Genomic DNA, 22,152 nt, shown 5'->3' with positions numbered 1-22,152 from the left:
GGAAGGGCAGGGGGATTGCATCATGCTGAGGGGGGAAGGTCTAGTGAGTGACGGGGGAACGGGGGACTGATGATTGCATCACGCTGAGGCGGGAGGTCTGGTGAGAGCATGCTCTCAGGTGAGTGACCGAGGAAAAGGGATGATTGCATCATGCTGGGAGTGCGGGGGGAGCGTGCCCCTGGGTGATTGGGGAAGGGGGGGATTGCATCACCTTGAGGTGGTGCATGCCTCCAGTTGAGTGATTAGGGGGGGGATTGCATCATGCTAAAGGGGGAGGTTTGAGGGGGATGTGCCTCCAGGTGCATGGCTGGGGAAGGGGGTGGTATGGAGTGCATCACACTGAGGGAGGGGGGGGAGCTCTTCTGAGTGTGTAAGTGGAGGAAGTAGACTGTAAGGGGGTTGACACCACACTGAAGGGGAGCTCTGGGTGGGTGGCCAAGACGGAGAGGGCAGCACCACACCTAAAGAATGCAAAGTCTTTGTGGAGAAGTTGCATTCTGAGGCACAGCCTAGGCTGGTTTGCCGACTGCAGAGGGAGACATTTGGGAGTCTAACTGAAAACAGTCCATGTGTGTATTTGAGGGGGACTATAGGGACTGATGGATGCAGGCCCTAGAGACGAGTAGGATTTGGGGTCCTGTGGGAGGCTCTTTGGCACATAAGATAGTGAGAGGTGCATACAGAAGGGTGGTGTTAATGCTTTTTTTCTGCTCAGTCCCTTTCCTTTCTAAGGGGCCCCTTTCCCCATGGAGAGTACATCCTGGTCTGACTTGAGATTTTACATTCTTAGACAAATGGGGAAGTGTCTGGCTGTAATCCTGACTGAAAGTATTTTGTTAAAATAACTGGTTTACCTGTGTATCTACCCTGCAGCTGCCATTCAATGTCTGCCTACCCCATGTGGGCACAGCTGTGGCATCTGGTGGATGCTCTAGATACATTGTTACTCGGGAGCAGTATATGCAGATCCCATTGTGGAGGTTGCTGTTCCATAAATGTGCCTCTCCAAGCAGCTTTGGTTTTGGGGAGTGGAACCTCGCTGCAAGGTTAGTCTTGGGAGAGAAGCCCCACAGTTGCATGGCAACACTTAAGCAATATTATCCAGTTGTGCTCCTGCCTCTTAGGGTTGGCCTTTATGGAATGCAGGATTGTGCATATGTGCGGAGACGCACCTGCACTACTTTGCTAAGGCGGTTTTCTGCTTTCCTAAAGGCAGCCCCACTTACTCTTGACACTGAAACTACAGGAATCTATTTCTTACTGTCTGTGGATCTGAATATTTGTAAACTGAACAGAAATTAAGGTTGAAAACATCACTTCAGGAAAAGATTTTTTTTCTCTCTCAATTTAAGTATTCAGAAATTCAGTCAAGGAGGATCCACTTAGGAAACAATAATGAAGATATTGGAAAGTATGGCTATCGGGTCATCTAAACAGCCTTAATTCTGTTCCCTTATTGCCATTAGCCTTCCTGATGTAAACTCTATACTTTAATGTAAACATTTTACAAACTAATAGTTTCCAAAGCATTAAATCAGTTTTTGTAATAACTTTAAGGATTTTGCAGCTTATGGCGGAGGGCATATTACATTTGGCAAAGCTGGTGTATTTGTATAGCTAACATGTGGCATGTATCAGATATGTATTACAGCACGTTGACTTTTACATGAGTCTCTGATACTGTGATATTTCACTGTCATGCCACCATCTCTTATTCATGTAAAACCCATAACTGAGGATACTAGGCTTACAGGGTCTGGACCTGTAGGTACTGTAGCTGTATCTGATTGTAGATGGAAGCATTTACCTTTGTGGATCAGTGCAGAGGCTTCTTGAATTAGTAGTCTATAAATATGATTGGGCAGTGCATAATCTCTGAAAGAGTGAAAGAAGTAGTCTAGTAAAATCTATTTAACTTTTGGAGTCTCTTATAAAATGTTCTTAAAGTCCTCATGATCCTCAAACTCTTGCTGTGCTCAGGGTAATGTTATGGAGATTGTTTGGGTGACTTTTTCATCCTTTTGTTCCTCTCTAGTTAGACTTTCTAATGTTTGTGTATGAAAACAGTATTCTCACACGGTTTTTTTCTGAAGTGATATTTTCTTCAACCATAACTTTTTGCCTGAGAATTATACTTTTTTGAAGTAAAGGAAAATAATTATTCAGTTACGTGAAGATCTTGCCAGCTCCACAGATCCTATGATGACTTACAAGTTGTGCAGGTATTTTGTTTGTGACTAAATCTATGGGATTCTGTCTCTAATCAGTGATTTTCTGCACCGAGAAGTGTTTAGGTTCTGAAATCTAAGCTTAACATTAAGCTATAAACCATCTGCATGTGCCCTCATAAAATGCCTGACGAGCTGTTCTTCATGGACACTGAGCTTCTTACTCTCTGGGAGAATTGTGTTGGTTCAAGCAACAGAACATTCTGTGCTCACATCTACATGCCTGGGCAGTTCAGCATGCAGGCCCTTTTCTTCCCTGGCAGTGTCGTTCTATCTGGCTTCACATTTTCTAAGGTGTGTATGTATGCATCTCACGTGAGATGAAAACCACCATATTGCAGGAAGCCCAGTGAGGAAATACTCACAGGGGCAGGAATATATGCTTCTAATTGGGAAACATGAACCCACTTTATCCAGCCTATTCTTCAGTGAAGTTTCTTTCCTCTGTTAACACTGTCCCTTCACTGGGCTCACTTTCTCTCTCTTCCTCTTCTTCTGTCATTGCCATGGTTATCCCTACTCACTTTTTCCCCACTAAGGAGAGTAGCCAAGTCTCTTCCTCACCAAAGCTGGGGCTTTTGGACATTGAGTTTATAAAGCCTATGCTAGGGTGTTGCACATTTCATAATGCAGCCAATATGTGCTTCTTAATAAATGCATTAGTTAGGATGCAGAGCTTAAAATGTTGCAAAGTTTTGAGTATGTGAAAATAACGCTTCAGTAGGTCTGGTTGGAATATTTCCATCAAAATATAATTTTCATGAAAAATTGGACAAGCTTCTGAGAGAAATGTTTCCTGTTTCCCAGATAATTTATTAACTAGTCCCCCTCCTTTTCTCATTCTTAAAACTAGCCAGAGGCGCCAGTATTAGCCAGGGAGAACTAATTTGGAGTTATGTTAAGGGAAAGTATTGGAATCCCCATGTCTCCAGACCCATTGCCTGATGTTTCGAACTGCTCAAGAAAATTCTACTTGAGCACAAATTCACATGTGTGAAACTTCAGGTGGGTTAGCTGTGGTTCAGCAAAACTTTGTGTTTCAGGCCTTGTCTACACTACGGGGGGAGAGTGATCTAAGTTATGCAACTTCAGCTACTTGAATAACGTAGCTCAAGTCGACATACTTGGATCTACCTACCGTGGAGTCCACACTACGCTATGTTGACGGGAGACATTCTCCCGTCCATTCCCCTTGTGCTTCTCGTTCGGGTGGAGTGCAGGAGTCGACGGGAGAGCAATCTGTGGTCGATTTAGTGGGTCTTCACTAGACCTGTTAAATCGACTGCCGATGCATCGATCGCCACAGATCCCCTGTAAGTGTAGACAAGCCCTTAGGCACCTAGCATTCTTCTTTTCTACCATCTGTAATAAGTTGTAGGATTGGAGTACCACTTCAGTTTTTGTGGGGCAGGAGGAGGGAATTAATCTTATGAAGGAAGGCTAGCTTCAACCTTAATTGTGGATCAGACCGATGTGTCTGTAATGTTAGTGAGTTTAAAAACCCACTTGCTTTAATAAATGAGCTAGATTCTTGTAGTAACAACCCTGATCTTGTGCTGAGTGTGAGCTGCAAGCATTAAATCAGTGTAGGTTCTTGGGCAATACTCCAACTACCTCAGTTTTCTTTTGATGAAAAGTTTCAGGTGCAGAAATTATTGTTGCTGCATAGTATTTTTGGTACAGAATAACTGCTGCTTTCTCTTTCAGAGGTGGCCACATTTCAGTGTGTGTGGGGGAGTTGCATTACTTTGGCATCTTTCTAGATAAAAGTTGCTATGTAAATAATGTGGTATTATCCCTATGATTACTTTAAAACTATTCAGCCTATATATCACCAAACCACTATGAATGACAGTATCACTAACAGTGTAGGATGATCAAAAATACTGGCTTCAGTTATGTTTTAATTTTCTAAATAATAGTTCATTCTCATTGGTTGGTACAAGACAAACCATATACTGTACTTACATGAACTCCGCAACTAGATCTAGAGTGTGTGTGTATATACATATATACACATTCGCACTCATGAAGGATCTCAGAGTTAACTGTGCAGGGACCACTCCTCCATCACTTGATTGCAGCTACCTCTGGAGTAAAGAGGCAGTCAATTGTCTGAGCAACACTACAAAAGCTTTATAGGAGAGTAAGTGAAAAGTAACTTCTCCAATTCAACTATAGAGTGCTCAGATGGGAAACTAGTTTGACTTGCCTGGGTAGTATTTTGGCCATTGCACCAGGGTTAAGCTCCACATAATTTAATAAATACTCTATTAAAAATGCATGTTTTTATTGCTCATGCATTCACACTGCTAACATTAATTTCTCCTAACAATCATAATCAATTGCAGGGCTGGAGTATCCTTCCAAAGGTGCTGAAATTAAAGCCAGTTGAACCAGTGAACTGGTGGAATTTGTTGGCCAGCCACTTACATGCAGAGTCTGAAGTAGTAAATCAGCTTGGTCTGCAGTAGTCTCTTCTGCGATGGTGGAAAACCTCTTCACTTGGACTAACGAATATTTAAGAAACTGAGTCAAGCACGGCTCCTTCTCTTCTCAGCCATGACCATCTGTTTGCCTCTGATCTCTGTAACTATGATGTCATCCTTGAGCCTGAACTTTTTTTCTCCTCCCACATCTATATCCGCAAATCTGCCCGTCATCACCTCAGCGGCATGTGCCCTCTGTGACACTGCTTCAGTTCCACCTGTGTTGAAATCTTCATCTGTTTTCATCTCCTCTTTCCTTGACTATGGCAACTCTCTTCTCTGATCTCGTCAAGTACCAGCTCTCCCAATTCAAGCATGTGAGTTCTGCTGCTCACCTTCTCATGTGTACAAAGAAGTGTGACTGAATTGCTCCAGCCACAAACTCCACTGGTTGCAGCTTGCTTCATGCTCCAGTTTAAAATTGTCTTTGTTTTATAATTCACCATGGACTTTTTCTCAAATGTCCTCAAATAACTTGTCTGTCTCTACTCCCGTCTGTGTTAGTCTTTATCATTTGCGTTCTTGACTGTAGATTCTACCATCTGGAGTAGTTGTGTTGAATTTTCTGTCTAATCGATATTCCCTCTCCTTTCAGATCTTGGCTGAAAACATTCTCCCTTGTTACTAACTTTTAAATTTCTCTCCCCTTTTGAGCTTTATCTCTGTAATTGTTTAACTTTGCAAAATGTTTTGGGCTACAGTTTGTATTTATACCATAGAAAACATGAGTATATTGTAAGTAACTTAGAGGTAAAGAAAGCAGGAAAAATTGTATTTTGTTCCAAGTAATAAAACAAAGCAAAAAACCCTACACAAATAAACAAAATCTGCTCTCGGCTGAAGATACCTTTAATCATAAATTTGGTGGGCCCAGTGAATGACAAAGTTCCGTTCAGTCCTTCCACTGTTTAAGCTGAAAGCATTAAGCACTGGATGATATCAATAGGTGTTCTTTAATCCAGGCTACACTGTCTCTAAAATCCTGTGTATGTTTGATAAACTGTATTTTACTATACATGTTATGAATCCTTCTGTGGCACTTACTATTCCTGGGAGAATGCTGTGGCAAAAAATTAAAAATTCTGCACACAGTATTTTTAAAATTCTGCATATTTTATTGATCAAAATAACACAATACAATCACACCAGTTTCAATTATTTTAGCAATTTATTTCAAAATACCTGTCAGCAAGTATGTCTTTACTCGGGGGGGGGGGGGGAAGGGGAGCTTTTTTGTTGTCTCTATTGTTAGAGAGTTAAAGAACCCCCTACGAGAACCCAGTTTGTGTTTCGCTGTTATGCTTTCGTTGGGCGCCTCAGTCTTGGTGTGGTACATGTGCCAGCTGGGCACATCGGGGGGTGGGTAACTTTGCCCCTCCAGTCTCTCACCCACACCCCCTCTCCCTGAGCCCAGCTTCTAGTTTGTTTAATTATGTGCAAATTCTGCCTTACGCAGGGGTGCAGAATTTCCATAGGAGTAACTTACAGAGTTTTGAGGCAGTGTGACCTATTGATTCAACGTTAATTTGACTAAGGGTTTTGCAATATGAATGAATTCCAACAAATTACAAATTGTTTCCTTTTTAAATGGTGGACTATAGTCCTTTGCTTGCTTTGAGGTATTTGCCAACAGTTCACTAACTGTCCTGGGGGAGTATTGTGGATGTTCTGTATCCATTCTTAGAGCAGTTTTGCATGTTCGTGAAATTGTTCTCAGGCCTAGCTTAGCATCTTTGAGTATAACCTTCCTTGAGCTGGTAAGCAAATAGGAATACATTAGAAGCTCTCTAGGGAGTGAAGTATCTCTTCTCCTGTTGGTGGGCGCTTGATGAAATCTCAGCTTTTTTCTCATGTACCAGGACATCATGGCACCAGTTCTGTAGGTGGGTGGGCCAGAGTTGTTCTAGCTGTAAATGGTATTCGGAAGCCTTGTGAGGAGTAGAAGATGGAATACAAAACTCATACCGTGTTCCTCAGTTTAGGACCAAAATGAACACTTCATAATCAATCCAAAGAGTTCCTCACCGCCACAGCAAAACCTCCTTGCAGATGAGGAATGTGCTGATTGGCCTTGGGACAGGCAAATCTTGCAGTTACGGGGTCATTCTATTAAAAGATTTGGCCAGTAGCCATGCAAGACAGGAGCTGTGCTAGAGGGTTGGACTGTGAGAGTGCCTGTATCTGGGGAACTGCTTGGCATGTTCACTGTCTGCGTTGGTCACTCTGCCCTGACACACAGAGCCAATGAGAAATTCAGCTGGGATTTAATGGGGGTCTTCAATACTTAGGGCTCACTTAATATTGATGAAAATCTTGAGCTGCACTTCTTGAGCTCAGTGCTGGCCACCCAGAGGTTCATCTTCGTTGCTAGAGGTATAAAATGCTGCAGCATTTGGCAAGCTACGCATTGTTGCTGAGAGTAGCCAGGGGAGAACTTTTAAATGCATATATAACAATTCCCCACCCCTTCTTGCCTAGTTAAATAAGCAGAGCACTTGGCAACACATGCAATACCTGGTGTCTTATGCTGGGATATCAGGAGGGTCAGATGTCCTGTCATATTTGGACATGTGATCCTGGAACATTCTTTCAATTAAATAGATTGCTCTGTAGTCTGCACTTCCAGCAAATTGGAGAAGGTTGATGCTTATCAGGTGTCTTCAGCTGGAAGTAGCCTCTGTATTAGGTCAGGCTTGAGCTTTGTGTGATGCAGAAGTAGCAATGCCTCTTACATGCTTTTTTTTTAAAAATGTAAATAGCACGCAATGAGGGAATGTCGTTTCCAGAGCTGTATTCTGCTTGTTACTGAGAGGTTCTATTCCTGCTGGATAATGCATGTTCTGGCTTCTCAGCCAAATGGGGAAACTGCAGAGCAGCTCAACCAACTTGCAGAGACTTGTTGCAGGTACAACCTACAAAAGGAAACTATATAGATCACAAGCAGTTACAGAATCAAAAACACATGTGGCCTTATTCTGTAGCCAAGGGCATTGACCATGCCACATGGGCATTGTTGGTTTTTTTTTAGGACCTACTCCATGGAGTAATGAATAATTGGTGAGGAGAACTGGGCAAACGAGCCCCAATGTCTGCTTTTGGGAAACTGCCTCTTCTAGTCCTGGCTGCAAGTGAGGACTGATACAGGGAGTGGTGGTAGGAAACAAAACACTCATCAGAAATAGAAGTAGGCAAGAGCCCAATATACAGGGCCAGCCATTGGTACTCTTCCAATTAGGAAAAATAAATGAAAATAAAAAAAAGTTAAGAACCTGCCTAAAAGTAAGACAGACTCCTAAGTGGTTGAAATAGCTCTAAAACCATTTCAGTAAGGATTTGAGCTCTTATTCAGAGTAAGTTTCACAAAATGGTGAGAGTTGGAGATCCATACAGCCTATTTAGTATATTCTATCATCCAGGGTCAGCCTCACATGTTGCGGGATAATATTTTACTGATGTCACCATTCACTGATAGTACAGTCTCACTACAGCTGATGTCCACTGGCATGAACACAGCTGGAAGTTTGGGAAGTGTAGCTTCCCCCCCCACACTGAAGCTCAGAAGTAGCTAAGGGAACTGTAATCTGCCCCCACATCAGCGTGGAGTGTAAATGATGGAGAAGTTATCCATGGGCTAAAGCTAGTCACATGACTGCTTCTGACAGCTATAGTGGGTTTCAGAAAAGGATTCTGCAGTAGGAGCTCTAATCTGTTAGATTATGAGACACATGGGATGGCAGGATCCTTTGGTATCTACATTGGGCTAAATACATTTCCCTAAATGCTGCAGATTTGAGGAAGATCAGGACCTGTGCATTATTGCACCTCAGGAGCTGTGTGGGAATAAGCTTCGGGCTCAGGACTAGAGGGTGAAAATAATTTGATAGCTATGTTCCTGGGGTTTAACCCACTACAGTTTGTAACTGGGAATTGTCTGGGGTTGTAAATTATTTGTTACTGGAGCAGGAGAGAGAACCGCTTTTTAATCTTGCGTTGTTTAGTCTGCCCTGTCTCCTATCCACCCTCATTACTCCTCACGTGATCTGTATGACCTTACTGAGTACTCACTGTTCAGTGACCCTGATGGGCTCTATGTACCAACCCCCCTCATCTGCATTCCTCATACCCTTGGGTTTGGCACAGACTCCCAGTTGATGATTTGCAATTATTAATCACCTGGAATGCTTCATTTGAAATTGTAAAAAGGATTTATACCATAGAGTACCTTTCTTTACAGGTATCTAGCAAGGGGACCAGTGTAACATTTATTTGGTGCATTACTACAGCTGACTGTTAGAAAGTGTTTTTTGCACCATCCAGTTTAATTGCCCAAGAAGTAATGGCCAGACTGTCTGGTTTTGACTGCCTGATGCAAGAAGCACTGCAGGCTGTATTTCAGCTCTGTCTCTGGAGTGTGAAAAGTTCACATACTCAATCCTGTTAAGTTTTCCAACAATTTCAGTTCTAAAAGGTTGATGATGACAAATAGTATAACTTCTCCTACGCTGAGACACACAGGGCTAATGCAGTATCACGGGATTGCTTATCTGCAGCCAGTGCTTGTCCTCAGCTGGGTGTTTCCACTGCAGCTTTGAAACAAGATGAGTCACTGTTCATTCCTGCAGGGTCACTTGGGGAAACTAGAGATGGAAGCTACTGTGGCTTCTAGCTCCTGGTGACTGGAAAAGGATGAAAGATGCCATTACAAGCAATCCAATCAGCGCCTCTGCAGCTCCCTTTTTGCCCCCCCGCACGTTCTTGCGATGTTAGCTAGCTGTGTCAATGAGTTCACAGTGTGTTTCAGTGAGAACTTCCTCAGTTAGGGAGATGTTTAAAAAACCACGTGAAAAGGCAAGTTCTCTGGGACTGAATTGAACTCTACGGGTGTGTGGGTGGAAAGGGAAGGTGATTCATCTGGCACCCATCCGCATGGGAAACAATAGGTCAAAGGGTTTCAAACTTTCATAGTGTGGGCCCGATCTTAATAAACAGCTTACAAGTCCCCTCTCTTTCTCCACCCTCACCACTTCCTTGTTGCAGAACATCCCAGTGGCAACTACAGTGATCGCTCCCATGGCAAAGTAATATTGAGGAAACTATTGTATTTTTAACTTTAGTGTCATAACTTCAAAATAACCTAACCCTGCTCTTCCTTTCATCTTCCCTCCTGTCTGTACTTCTTTTTGTCCCCTGAGCAGAGTGCCTGGCTGCCTTGTTACCTTCTGCCCTGGCCATTCCAGTCCCACTAGTGGCTCTGGTTCCCGAGGCTGCTCCTGTAGCAGCGACCCCTAATAGAGGCAGCTAGGTTGGTTGCTTTTCATTTCCAGATGCTTAAAGAGGCCCCTCCAGCTGCTCTTCTCCATGAGGACTGGAGACCTGTAGAAGCAGCTGGAAACAAGGAGTGCCAACATGTGACTAGCCAACTATCAGGGGACCACCAGCCTGGACTTCAGTTTGGGCATAGGTATAGCTAATGAGTAAACATGGACCTCTGGCTATCCTGGTATTCAATATAAACTGTCATGGTCAAGTTCAGTATATGGCTCTTAGTTCTCCTCTGAGATGCACACATCAGGTTGGTGTCAATATTTGTTGCATATCTGAGTAGATTATAGAGTCTGTCACTTTTTGGTGCCTTGGGTAGAATGGTGTTTTTGTGGGAGTCCCCAGTGCTATAGGCAAATATCTTGGTGCTAACTGAACCCCCCTCTAAACATCCTGCCCTTAACTGGCTTTATTTTTGTAACCCTAATATGAGGTGTTCTTCACTTGATATGAACAAAACTTGCTTCTGTTAAATACGGATTAGAAAATCTACCTATGCATACAGCAGTTGCTAGATTAGTGCAGTGAAAGAATTCTGACAAGGCCTGATTTACTAGAAGGATGAAACCCAAAGGGGTTTGGCTAGATTTCTACCCCGCAGCAATAATGTCATCCCTTGCACAAGACCATCAGTGTGCCCAGCTCTGCACTAACAAAGGAAGATACAGTCCCTGCCAAGAATTTTACAGCTTAACTTCAGGTTAATCTTCAGCAGAGAAACTATGGAAATACTGGTGTGTAACTTTAGTTGTCTGTATGAATGGGCCTTACTGAACAGCAAATCTGAATTAGAAGCCCACTGTCCACACATCTTCTCTTGCAGGCTTAGACACTAACAGGAAGGTTGGTTTGCAAGAGCTGTTACTCAGTTACTCCAGCCAGGTTTGTCCACCAAAAAAAAAAAACAAATAGTTCATTGCTTGGGCTGAGAGAGAGTGAGGAACTTTGACCTAAAAGGAAAATTTAAGGAATTTAAAACGGGTCTGGCATGGAATGATTCTTTCAATTTGTTTATAGTCATTGCAGTATTACTCTGTCAGAGAAACCAGGAAACCTGCAGCTCAGATTCTTACAATGTCCGAGGCCTAAAGAATGGTCTAACTTTTATGGCAGTACAATGCTAATGTTTTAAATGGCTGTATCTTCCTACTTTCTTTTAACTTGTCTGTTGGAACAGTTATTGGGTACCTTTCCCAGCTGTGAGGAAGAGCGCTGTAAAAGATGTTACATTACCCACCTTGTTTCTCTAATATCCTGAGAGTGTCATGGCTACAACAAGACTGCTTAGTCAAGACATTACAAAAAAAGTGTTCTTCCTGCTTCCACTTTTTTCTTGTACTCTGTTCTGAGTAGAGTAAAATCCAAACCACAATTTTCTTGTGCCATGCTTTGACTGTGGTAGGTAAGTGTAGTTTTCCCTGCAAATTCATACTTTGTATCACTTCCTTTTTACTTCCTAACCTCTCTCTGTGTCTCCTATAACGCAGAACCAGTAAAAAAAATAGTCACTTAGCAAGGGGATGGTGTAGAGTCAAAAGGCCTGTACATTGCACTTGAAACTTGGCAGATATCCTTGTAATGTGAAGTGTTCTGCACACTTGAAGACCAGCTTCAGACTTGAGCTTTTCTCCCACTTTGCTGCATGATCGTTCATGACTTGAATTATTACATAAGTGATTAAGTGGACTTGTAATGTTAATAAATACATAGATACATGCACATCCTTACAAGCTCATCTGCAAAATAGCTTGCCATTTCTTACAGCTTATAACTGCTTTGCAAACTTTTGCTGCTAGTTTCACACACAACATCTGCAGAATTGTATAACTTCCTGGGCTGTAAATGACTGTCGTCTCTGTAGTCCTAATAAGTGAAAACGCTGAAGATAGATCACCACGATGGAAAATCAACTACATACAATAAGTAACTTTCCCTCCTCCCTAGGAGGTTTCTGGGAGGGAAAATATTCTCTCTAAGTCCATTCTTCCTTTGTCCAGCATTATCTTTGGCTATGCTAGCAATTTTCCAGGATCCAGAGGATAACACTTTAATTTGCATTAAATAAAGAGCCAACAACTCCTCTTTAATACAGCCAGGCCACTTAAATCAAGGTGGAGCATAGCATGCTGGAACCTATAATCTCTGATTCACATTCCCATATTAATACTTCTGTAGTGGCTTTCATCTGAAGATATCAACCTTTTTACAGTTCAGACTGGGAAGAGAGATTTCTGGTTTCTAATCCCCTGCTGTATCCACTAGACCAGTGGTAGTAAATAGGTGGACCATGGGCCAAATCCAGACCACCAGATGCTTTTGAATGGACCCTGAAACCTTTTTATTTTACTTATTATAATCATTATTGGTGTTTTGTTTTCTCTGGAGTCTGGACCTTGACCAAACAAACAAAAAAATAGACTATCCTCACACTAGATCATGCATCCTCTCATAGGACCATCTAGAGGCCGCATCACAGAACTCTGGCTGAATTTGACTAGCGGGCTGCACTTTAACCACTGCACGTTAGAGCCTATGGAAAGAGAAGGAACCATGAAGGCTTTGTAAGTGTCATTGTGTCTTAGTTAAAACCACCTGTCAGAAGAGTAAGGCAACACCAAGCAGCTAGTGTACTACGGATGAGACTATTCTAGACTAGCTGCCTGCCCCTCCCTTCCTTGAGAGCAGTGGCTCTCAGCCTTTCCTGTACTCCTTTCAAGAGTCTGATTTGTCTTGTGCACCAAGTTTTACCTCACTTAAAAACTTACAAAATTAGTCATAAAAATAAACGTGTCACAGCAGACTCTTACTGAACTATTGCTTACTTTCTCACTTTCACCGTGTTTGGAATATAAATATTGTACTTTACATTTCAGTGTATAAAATGCAGAGCAATAGAAACAAATCATTGTCTATATGAAATTTTAGTTTGTACGGACTTCGCTAGTGCTTTTTATGTAGCCTGTTGTAAAACTAGGCCAATATCTAAATGAGTTGATGTACCCCCCCGAAAGACCTCTGACGACCTCCAGGGGTACCCGTACCCCTGGTTGAGAACCGCTGCTTTACAGGTCAATTCAGTTGTGGCTAAGGACCACAGGCCTCTAGCTTATAAAGAGCCCTCTGCTCTACTAACAAAGGATATAGATTCAGCTGCAACTGCTGAGACATAAGCAGGTATGTGTGATTCCTATCCTCTTTCAGGTTTCTGTATGATAAAGTAGCCATGTCAGGGTTGTGGTTTAGATGCCCAGAGCCGGCGTATTGTTTTTGAATATAGTCCTCTCCAACCCTGCTGGTACTTGGCTAATCCAGCCTCATTCTGCGGGCTGCAGTCAGTGCTTCTCTGCAGGACTGTCTGGCTGCAGGCAAAGAAATCGTCTGGTTGCGCACACTTCTATTGGGCTAAGATTGCTGGTTTGAATAATGAACATGTTAGTGTCGGGAGAGGTGATTGGCTGGGCACTGCTGCAGTGAGAATGCAGGCTGGATACTCGGGGTTTCGGCTCACTTGATGTGCATTAGATGAGCCAGGGAGAGCCTAGATTAATTGGTAGCTTTGAGCAGCTTCCCAGAGTGAAAGGGTCCATTTTAGCTTTCATATTAAGCTCAGCATCTTGGCTTCTCTGTCCAGACTTCCTCTAAAGCTCAGTGTCTCGGGTTCTCCATGCCAGAGCACTGGAGCTTTGTCTGTTGCCACCAGCTCTGAGGCTGTTGTACAGTGAGCTGCTTCTCAGGCCAGGCACGACAGCAGTAGCAGCAATTTCAAAAGGCAGGAATCCGCTGCAGGAATAGTCTGTAAAGCAACTGGACCTCTGCAGTTGCTGGCTTGAATCTCTTTCTGGCTGCTGTGCGGAACGGATTCCTAGTTTGGAGGGCTTGGTACTGCAGTCACATCCTTGGCAGCAGGCAGCCACTGATTGCAGGGTTTCCTTGCCTGGGACTTTCACTGGAGTAGCCATGCTGCAGACCCTCTGGCGTTTTCTGTCCAGCCTCTTTACCAGGGCCATATGCCAAGGTCCTGCAGAAGGAAAAGAGAATGGGGCCAGAGAGACGACCCCAATTCCAGACCCAGGGGACCAGGGGCCAAACCTGTTGGGGAAGCCACAGGACAGAGGGGCTGATCCCACTGAAAGGAGACCAACTATCTTACTGGTGGTTGGACCTGCAGAGCATTTTCCAAAGGTAACAGAGCTTCCGAGGTTCCTGAATAGGGGCTGGCTTGCTTTGGGTTGCACATGCCTGGCCTACTGGAACAAAGGGTACTCTGTTGGGGGAGATGAGGGAGTGTGAAAATGGAGTTCCCTGAAGGGAGGGATGATTGGGGCGGCGGGGGGGTGGGGAGGCTGGCAGGGAGGTAGAGTTATCCTGGGTGTGGGCTTGCTAGAAGTGTAAGTAAGTGAGCTGCCAGTAGTTCCCTCTTTCCCTCCCTCCCCCCCCCCCCGCCCTAATCACAAAATATTTTGAGGACTGACCTCTCCAGGGAAACTGCTTTGGGAGCAAGATGAAATATTGGAGCCCCAAGGTTCCCTGGCAACTGAAAGCGGAGGCTTAGTCTGAGAAGGCAAGGAACAATAATATGGGCTAATAGTGAGGTTCATTTACTTCCACGCCTGCACTGGGGACTGGTTAAGAAATAGTCTAGTAACTTGGATAGGTGGGGTGATGCCTCAGGAGATGCAAGAGAAACCAGGGTATTAGAGCACACAAGAGCCAGACAGCATTAGCTAAATGGCGCACAGTGCTGGAGTCTGTCAGAGGCAGGAGGATTTACACCTTGGCAATGAAGAATAGTTTCTGAGGAGAGGATAGGGAAGGACACTGGGACTGGAATGAAGATTGAAACTTCTGAGGAGGGGGAGAATGGGCGTGGGGGGGGGGAAGTACAATAGCTAGAGAACAAAAGGAGATTCCTTGTATCTGGGGCAGCTAGACAAAGGAGGTTAAGCAGTATGTTAATGTACAGTAGCCTGGGATCATGTGACCATATAGGCTGGGTACAATTTTACTTCTCTTAATTTGATTATTTAGCTATTTAAAGAGGCGGCAAATGCTCCCTGTTGTAGAAGTTAATGTGGAGGTTGGGAGCGAAGATCAGTCAGGCTGTGATTGTAACAAACCATATGTAAAGGGAGTGACTGGGACTGGGGAAAAGGGGGGCAGGCAGGTACAACCTCTCCAAGTGATGGGAGCAGGGGAAGGGAAGATTGTTGAGACAGATGGTTGGCCACCAGCAGGGATAATGATAGGTGGTTTGCAAGGTCCAGTTTACCAGGCAGGGAACTAGGTATAGATGCTGTTTTAAAAGCCTTCTGTGTTCTTGTTACTGGGATGAACAGGCTGGGATTATGTGGTGGAGGTGATTGTAATCTTTTCTGCCTCAGGCATTGGATTGAAGCAAGCAGGGCTGAATTTGTGGCTCTGGTTCCACTGGACGGGGCAGTCCCTGCTTGGGCCTGACTGAGAGAGCTCCAAGGACTTATTCCTCTTTGCTGGTTGTCTAGTGATGAGACCTGGGTACCCCTTTTAAAGAAAAGAAATGCATGAAGGGTGAATGGAGAGAAGATAGGAAGGGGAAAGACAGAGAAGCCAGTGACGAGTTAAAGCAGGCTCTGAGGGGAAGACTGGAATGAGTGGGGTTAAAGATCTTGAGTGTATCTTCTAGGGGAGTAATGGGTCCTCTGCCTTTGAGAGGATCAGTCTGCCTCTCCAGATCAATGTTCCCTCTTTGAGAGTGGGGATGAAGCTGAAGTCTGTCTCATTCCTTCCCTGTGTGACACATTCCCATGACCTTCGGAGGCTGCTTCCTGACAGTGGAGAGAGAATTAACACCTGGAAGTTGGAGTATAATTGAAATCTGTGGGAGGGTGGGGATGGGGACAGCCTAGCTCAGCACTGGGGCTTCTCATGTACCTTTGCTGTCATGTAGGGGGAACTGTTGTCTGGTTAGTGTGGGATATGGGAGGCAGAGGTTGGTTCTATTCCTAGCTCTGCCACTGAATGTCTGTGACCTTGGGTGAGTCGTCTAATCCCTCTGCCTCTGTTCCCTTTGTAAAAGTGTCTTGAGCTCCTCAGCTGCTATATAAATATTTATTATGCCTGAGAGCTCGATGCAGTGATGGCTTCGTTTGTACGAACAAACCTGATGTTAAGAAGCAGATTCCATAGTCCAGTGTGAACTGTTTCCGTTTATCCCCGTGGTCCTTGCCTTACAGTTGCACAGGCTTTGATGTGATGGCTACTTAGAGGTGGTCATCAGCCGGTTTTCACCCACATGTATGTAAAATATTGATGGGTATGTGATGTGCTGGCATGCTTACCAATCACACCAGCATCTGTCACTCTTGATCTGGTTGTCATGAGTGGAAGAGGTCAGCTCTCCTGGAGTTTAGTTACCTTCATGTGAAATATTTACCTTTTACTTTCTTCCCTCCCTGTAGCCTTGACTAGCTGCTATTGTTTTTTAATTTGCTACGGACTGTATTGAATTAACAAATGATTAACTGCCCTCTTCCCCCATTTTGTATCCCTGTCCACTCCTTGATGTTTGTGTCCTGTTAGGACTTTCTGTCCTGTACAATTAATTATACTCCAACTTCCAGGAGTTGAAATACAAAATCAAAAGAAATTACCAGTCAGGACCTATTTATTCCTTTGCTGAGCAATAGTCAAGGCTTGTCTACACTACCCACCGGATTGGCGGGCAGTGAGCAATCCAGCAGGGGTCGATTTATCGACTGCTGAGTGCTCTTCCGTTGACTCCGGTACTCCACCAGAACGAGAAGCGCAACAGGAGAGTGTCGGCTGTCGATTTTATTGCAGTGAAGACACCGTGGTAAGTAGATCGAAGTACGTTGACTTCAGCTACGCTATTCACATAGCTGAAGTTGCATATCTTAGATCGACCCCACATGGTAGTGTAGACAACCCCTCAGACACAGTGGTTCTCAGACTGGTCCAGGGACCAGCAGTGGTCCACCAAGCTGCTCATGCCACAATGGAAAAGCACATTAGCCTTCAAGCTGATGTTTCCAATGAGTTGTGGCCCAGTCCAGCACTTGGGGCTAGTCTATACTAGAAGCACTACATTGGTGCAACTGCGCCAATGCTGCTGTAGCGCGTCTAGTGAAGATGCTCTATGCTGCTGGGAGAGAGCTCTCCCGTCAGCATAATTATTCCACCTTCACGAGAGGCGGTAGCTATGTGTGGATGCCGCTTAAGTCGGTGTAACTTGGGTAGCTCAGGGGAGTGGCTTTTTTACACTCCTGAGCAACATAAGTTATATCAACATAAGTGGTAGTGTAGACCTGCCTTTAGTATTTCCAGAGGCTTTTTTAACCTATTAAATTTAAAAACAAAACCCTCTGTCCTAGTGCAGCTGCCTCATGTCTCTGGGCAGATGTGTTTCGGTGTAAATTCAACCGTGGCCTGACTAATGGAGAGCACTAAAATTGGAGGTGACACAAATGCACAGGAGATGGCCATACCCTCAGGTTCTATACCGCAATAAGACCTGCAGCACTGGGTCAGCTGGCTTGGGCGGTGGGACTAAAAATGGCAGTGTAGATATTTGGGCTGGAGCCTAGGCTCTGAAACCTGGCAAGTGGGGAGGCTCTCGGGGCCCAGGCTCCAGGCCACGCCCCAACATCTACACTGCTATTTTTAACTCAGGAGTCTGAGTTAATTGACCCGGGCTCTGAGACTCCCTGCCGCAGGGTTTTTATTGCTGTGTAGACATACTCTAAGCAACCAGGGAAAATTTGCGCTGAGGGGACTTCAGATAGGGAGCAAGCCTTGAGCTAATGCCAAGCTTCTGCCCAGGGAAAGGAACAGGTATCTGTTCATCTTGTCTCCTTAGTACTGTCCTATATTACTTTTTCATGTCATCAAATTCTAGCGTTTCACCTGGGAATGCTTGGGCTGAGGCACTGACAAGCGGCTCTCTAACTTAAGAGGCCCACAAGAGGGGGAAATCATGAGAACTGCTGGGATGAGGATACTCCTACAAGTCACAGCATTACCGAATGCAATCTTGGTACTGTCTCCTTTGGGGTGGTCTTCCAAAAAATGTCCCCTGTAAACGGGAATGCACAGAGCAATAGTTAACATTCCAATAAGATGTTGCAACTGGTAACTGACATGAGGATTTGTTTTAAAGTGCCAAGTGCTGTTTATGAATGACTTGAAAATAAGCTTTCAGCCCTCTTGATGGCAAATTAAGGTCAGTCCTTTGTAGCCGAAAAAAGCTGGACCGAGGCAGTGCTCTTTCCAGGGCAGGGCTGGTCTCGGTGGGAGACCGCTGCTGGGAGTTCACTGCAAGAAAGGAGTAGGTATGGATCTGTCACATGACTGTTACCTCCCCATCTCATCCATCCTGCTCTCTGGAAAGGAGATCAGTGGAAGGGGTAGTTTAGGAGTGAGGCAAGGATACTCCAGAGATTCACCGTGAAGCAGCAGCAGAGGCAGGCGTCTTGTGTAGCTTTCACTGTATCTCTAGAGTCCAAGTAGTTGAGTCATTGCAGCTCAGCCTCACGTATTGCAGATGCATGGAGAGTGGGCTGGACAGTGGCACTGCTGAAGGTTCCAAAAGGCACTCACTATACTTGGCTTCATTGTTTAAAGCATGTAGAAATAAGTTCTCAGGACCACAGTAACCCAGGTCTCTGATGCTTTACAGAGCGATTTGCTTTGCTACTTCTAACCTTCCAGCTTCTTGAAATGGAATCTAGACACTCGATATCTGCACACTCTCTCCTGCTTTGCATTCATCTCTGTAAATGCAGTTGCTGGTGTTGCACCCCATCTGCTCCTTTGAGTTCATTGTGCTGTAACTAAGAACAGATAGTAGATAATGTTTTCACCCCTCAGCTCACAGAGAGCCGAGGAAAAAATGACTTTCTTGCCCTCCCCTTCTCTTCTCTTCTTTGACGTAGGATGGTGGGTGTTTCTTCCCTGAAACGCACGGTTTTGTCCATTGTCTCCCGCTGCCAAGTGTAGGTGGATTTCATTGGGAAAAGCTGCATTGTGCTGTCATAGCAACTGTGGTGTCAAGCGGCTGTAACAAAGAATGACTCCTGGGAACTCAGGAAAGCGTGCGTGTATGGTGATGGCGGGGGCTTCTCAATCACTGTGTAGTGGAGTAGGTCTCTGATGGGAAAAGCCAGTTCAGTCGGCCTTGTAGGAGGCATTTGCCTTTGACTCTGTTGGGCTGATGATTGTAGCAAAGATTGGTCTTTGGGCAAGTGTGGGGAAAGAGGGGTGCACTATTGGCTTGTGAATCACACAAGCTTCTGCAGCTGATCTCTAAGAGGATCTGGATTTGGTGAGAGGATCCTGTTCTGTGTGCAGACAGACGTCACAGGGGAGTAGGTTAAGCCTTGTTAGGTAATAGTGAAATTAAGGGGCACAGTGGGGTGAGAGGCCTGGGGGAGGAGTTATGAAAGCTGTAGTATGGCCAAGCTTTTGGGAGCTGAAGTTGGGGAGAATACTAAACGTTGCTTAATAGATCATGACTTGCTTTTATAAATTCCTCAAATTAAAGCCCCAGACTAAATAATCCCAGTCCATGTAACTGGCTTGCTACTCCATGATCAGCTTGTAAAGACACATTTTAAAATTTCACCCTAATGAACAAAATTCTGTGGAAGGTTTTTCATGTTTTTTGAACACTAGGGTGTGAGGGAGAGAATGTTTGAACTAGTTTTTAAACTGGTTCTGGCATATCGTTTGTCTGGCCAGTGTGGCCAGAGCATAATCATTTGCAAACTATTGCTCTAGCAAGGTTAACTATTTACCAAACTGGTTTAAACTAGTCCAGCAAATGAACTTCCTTTCCCCTAGAACAGACAGATCATAGTGCTTTGGGATGCTGGAAATCGAATGTTGATTCTTGCACCCATTTCTCATCTGGTAGCCTTTCTATGGCAGGTTTTAGGGACAGGGACTCAACTTTACCTTCCTGTTAAACTAAACTACGTTCTAATAATGCAGAGGATTATGGGAAGCAATTAATAGCCCTGTAACTGATTACAGAACCCTCAGCCTGGTGTGTGGGTTTTTTTGTTGCTTTTTCTCTATCTGTATACAGCAATGCCAGGGAATATTTAATGCCCACGCACCAAAGTGCCAAGCATTTAGAAGCCTGTAGTCATATCTGTGCTCAGTAAGGAGTCCTCACAGCACACCCCATTTGTCAGCCTGACCAACCCTATACTGCTCCATGCACCAGTGATGAAGGCATTAAGTGGCTTAATAATAGATGGGAGAACCAGGGAAAAACATTGTATCCACCTAGACCATTTGGCAGTGTAAGCTGTAACTGGACAAAATGTGTTTTTCACATTTTCCCGTCTATAATTAACTACTTACTACGTAAGCATGCAAGCTTAATTTACTGCTCCATAGATGGCTAGTTAGATTTTAATTTGTCTCAAAATTAGACACACACGTTTTCCAAGACTGAGTCTGAAGTGTATATTCCATCTTAACCTGGAGCCTGCTTTTGACTGGCTTCCTACAAGTCTGTCGCAGTGGCACATGTCTCTCGGCCACCTTTTCTCAATGTCCCTGAGAACAGGGCTGCAGCATTGATCTGTCTGGGCATTCAGGGAATTCTCCCTCATGGCTGACATCACCCAAGCTCTAATTATATTTCCCAAGATTGTTTATAACCAGAGAGCTAATTATCCTCTTTTATGCCACAGCCTTTTTTAAACATGGGACTTTTGGGATCTTGTAGCTGGTGATCTTGAATGTGGCGTGAAGGCAGTGGATGTATGGAGTATCCTGTGTCCCATGCATCTTTTAGAGGAAGTAAGAAAATCATTGGAGTATTGGTTGCGGGGTGAGGGGAAATCCAGTCCCTTCAATCCTAGCATTAGTACCTATGGTATTGACCAAAGGCCCCAGTCGGGATTGGATGGCATTGTGCTGTGTCCTGGGAAGAGATGATTCCTGTCCCAAAGAGCCTAGTCTAATCTAAGGCAAAGAGCATCCAGCGAGCATTACAAATGAGGAAGGGAGAAGCTTCTCCTGGATTTTCTTGCAGCTCTCTCTCCACACACTTAAACATTTTATTACAGCTTCTCCCAGCCCCAGTGCTGTGGGTGCTGCATGGGACTGTGCTGTCTGCATCCCGGTTCAGTTGAGGAGGCAGAAGGGATTAAGTGAGGGGAACAGAGAAGAGTTAACTCTGCTGGTGAGAGTGTGACGTGGGCTGCTTGGGCTTTACAAAGAGCCTAGAGTTGAGCAATTGGAGGCAGCTCACATGCCTTGTCACAAAGCCAGTGCTGGTTGGCTAACTGGGAGGTATTGCACAAAGAAGGCTTCCCGTTTAAGCAGAAGGGCAGGACTTGAGCAGCCAATGGCAGCTGAGCACGGACAGCTCATAGCCATGTGTCATGAGACTTGCCGGCATTTCCTTTCCCACACGCACTGAAACTAGCTCCAGCAGAGGATCGCTCAGGTTGCTTCCCATCCTCCCTTGGCCGTGTAGGTCAGCACCTGAGTTGCTGGTACAGAAACATGCTCTGCTTGTGTCTGTATGTGCCAGTGTTCGGGGAGTCTCAGACAGAGTTCCAATACTTTGAGTCAAAGGGGCTTCCTGCCCAGCTCAAATCTATCTTCCGCCTGAGCCTCTTCATTCCTTCCGAGGAGTTCTCTACCTACCGCCAGTGGAAACAGGTATGGCTTGGGTATAGGGTGGCAGAAAGGAGGGTGGGGATGTGGTGGGGAAAGTGGTGTATCAAGATCTTCTGGACCAGTTGGCTTGGCGAGTGTATGGGAAACAAGCTTGCTTGTGGCCCCTGCTGCTCATACCTATAGCCAGAGGCATGGGCTGCCGTCATCTTTTCCACTACCCCTTTGCAGGGGCTTCTGGCAGCAAGCTATAGGGCAGTGTCTTTCCTCTTAGGCTCCCTCCCTCCCTCCCCTTAAAGGGGAGTCAACTGTGTGTGTGTGTGTGTGTGTGTGTGTAGGGGGTGGAAGTGGGGGGACATGGGAGCCAAATATCCTTTCCCCTTAGAGGCTGTTTTAGGTATCTTCCCCTATAGTTCATTCTTGCTGAATTTAGGTGCCTTGAGTAAACCAGCTGATTAACTGCACAATATCCTAGTGAG

The 22,152-nt window shown here is 44.8% G+C and overlaps 1 protein-coding gene across 5 annotated transcripts in view; it reads left to right on the top strand.

Annotated features, from left to right (window-relative positions):
- SLC25A25 (solute carrier family 25 member 25) overlaps nt 1–22,152 on the top strand; it is a 35,023-nt gene that overhangs the window by 998 nt on the left and 11,873 nt on the right. Inside the window, exon 1 of one of the 5 annotated variants that reach the window (XM_034752100.1) lies at nt 13,478–14,221. The exons of 2 other annotated variants lie outside the window; for them this stretch is intronic. In XM_034752100.1, coding sequence (XP_034607991.1) covers nt 13,997–14,221 — 225 coding nt within the window. In that variant the 5' untranslated portion in view covers nt 13,478–13,996. Of the gene's footprint in view, nt 1–13,477; nt 14,222–20,479; nt 21,719–22,152 lie in introns of those variants that run through there. 2 more of the 5 variants (XM_034752096.1, XM_034752098.1) reach the window with 2 other exon arrangements.

This window comes from Trachemys scripta, chromosome 17 (assembly GCF_013100865.1).
Source record: "Trachemys scripta elegans isolate TJP31775 chromosome 17, CAS_Tse_1.0, whole genome shotgun sequence".
Taxonomy (NCBI): domain Eukaryota; kingdom Metazoa; phylum Chordata; order Testudines; family Emydidae; genus Trachemys; species Trachemys scripta.
The sequence above is the reverse complement of the archived record's forward strand: the minus strand, read 5'-3'. Positions and strand labels throughout refer to the sequence as shown.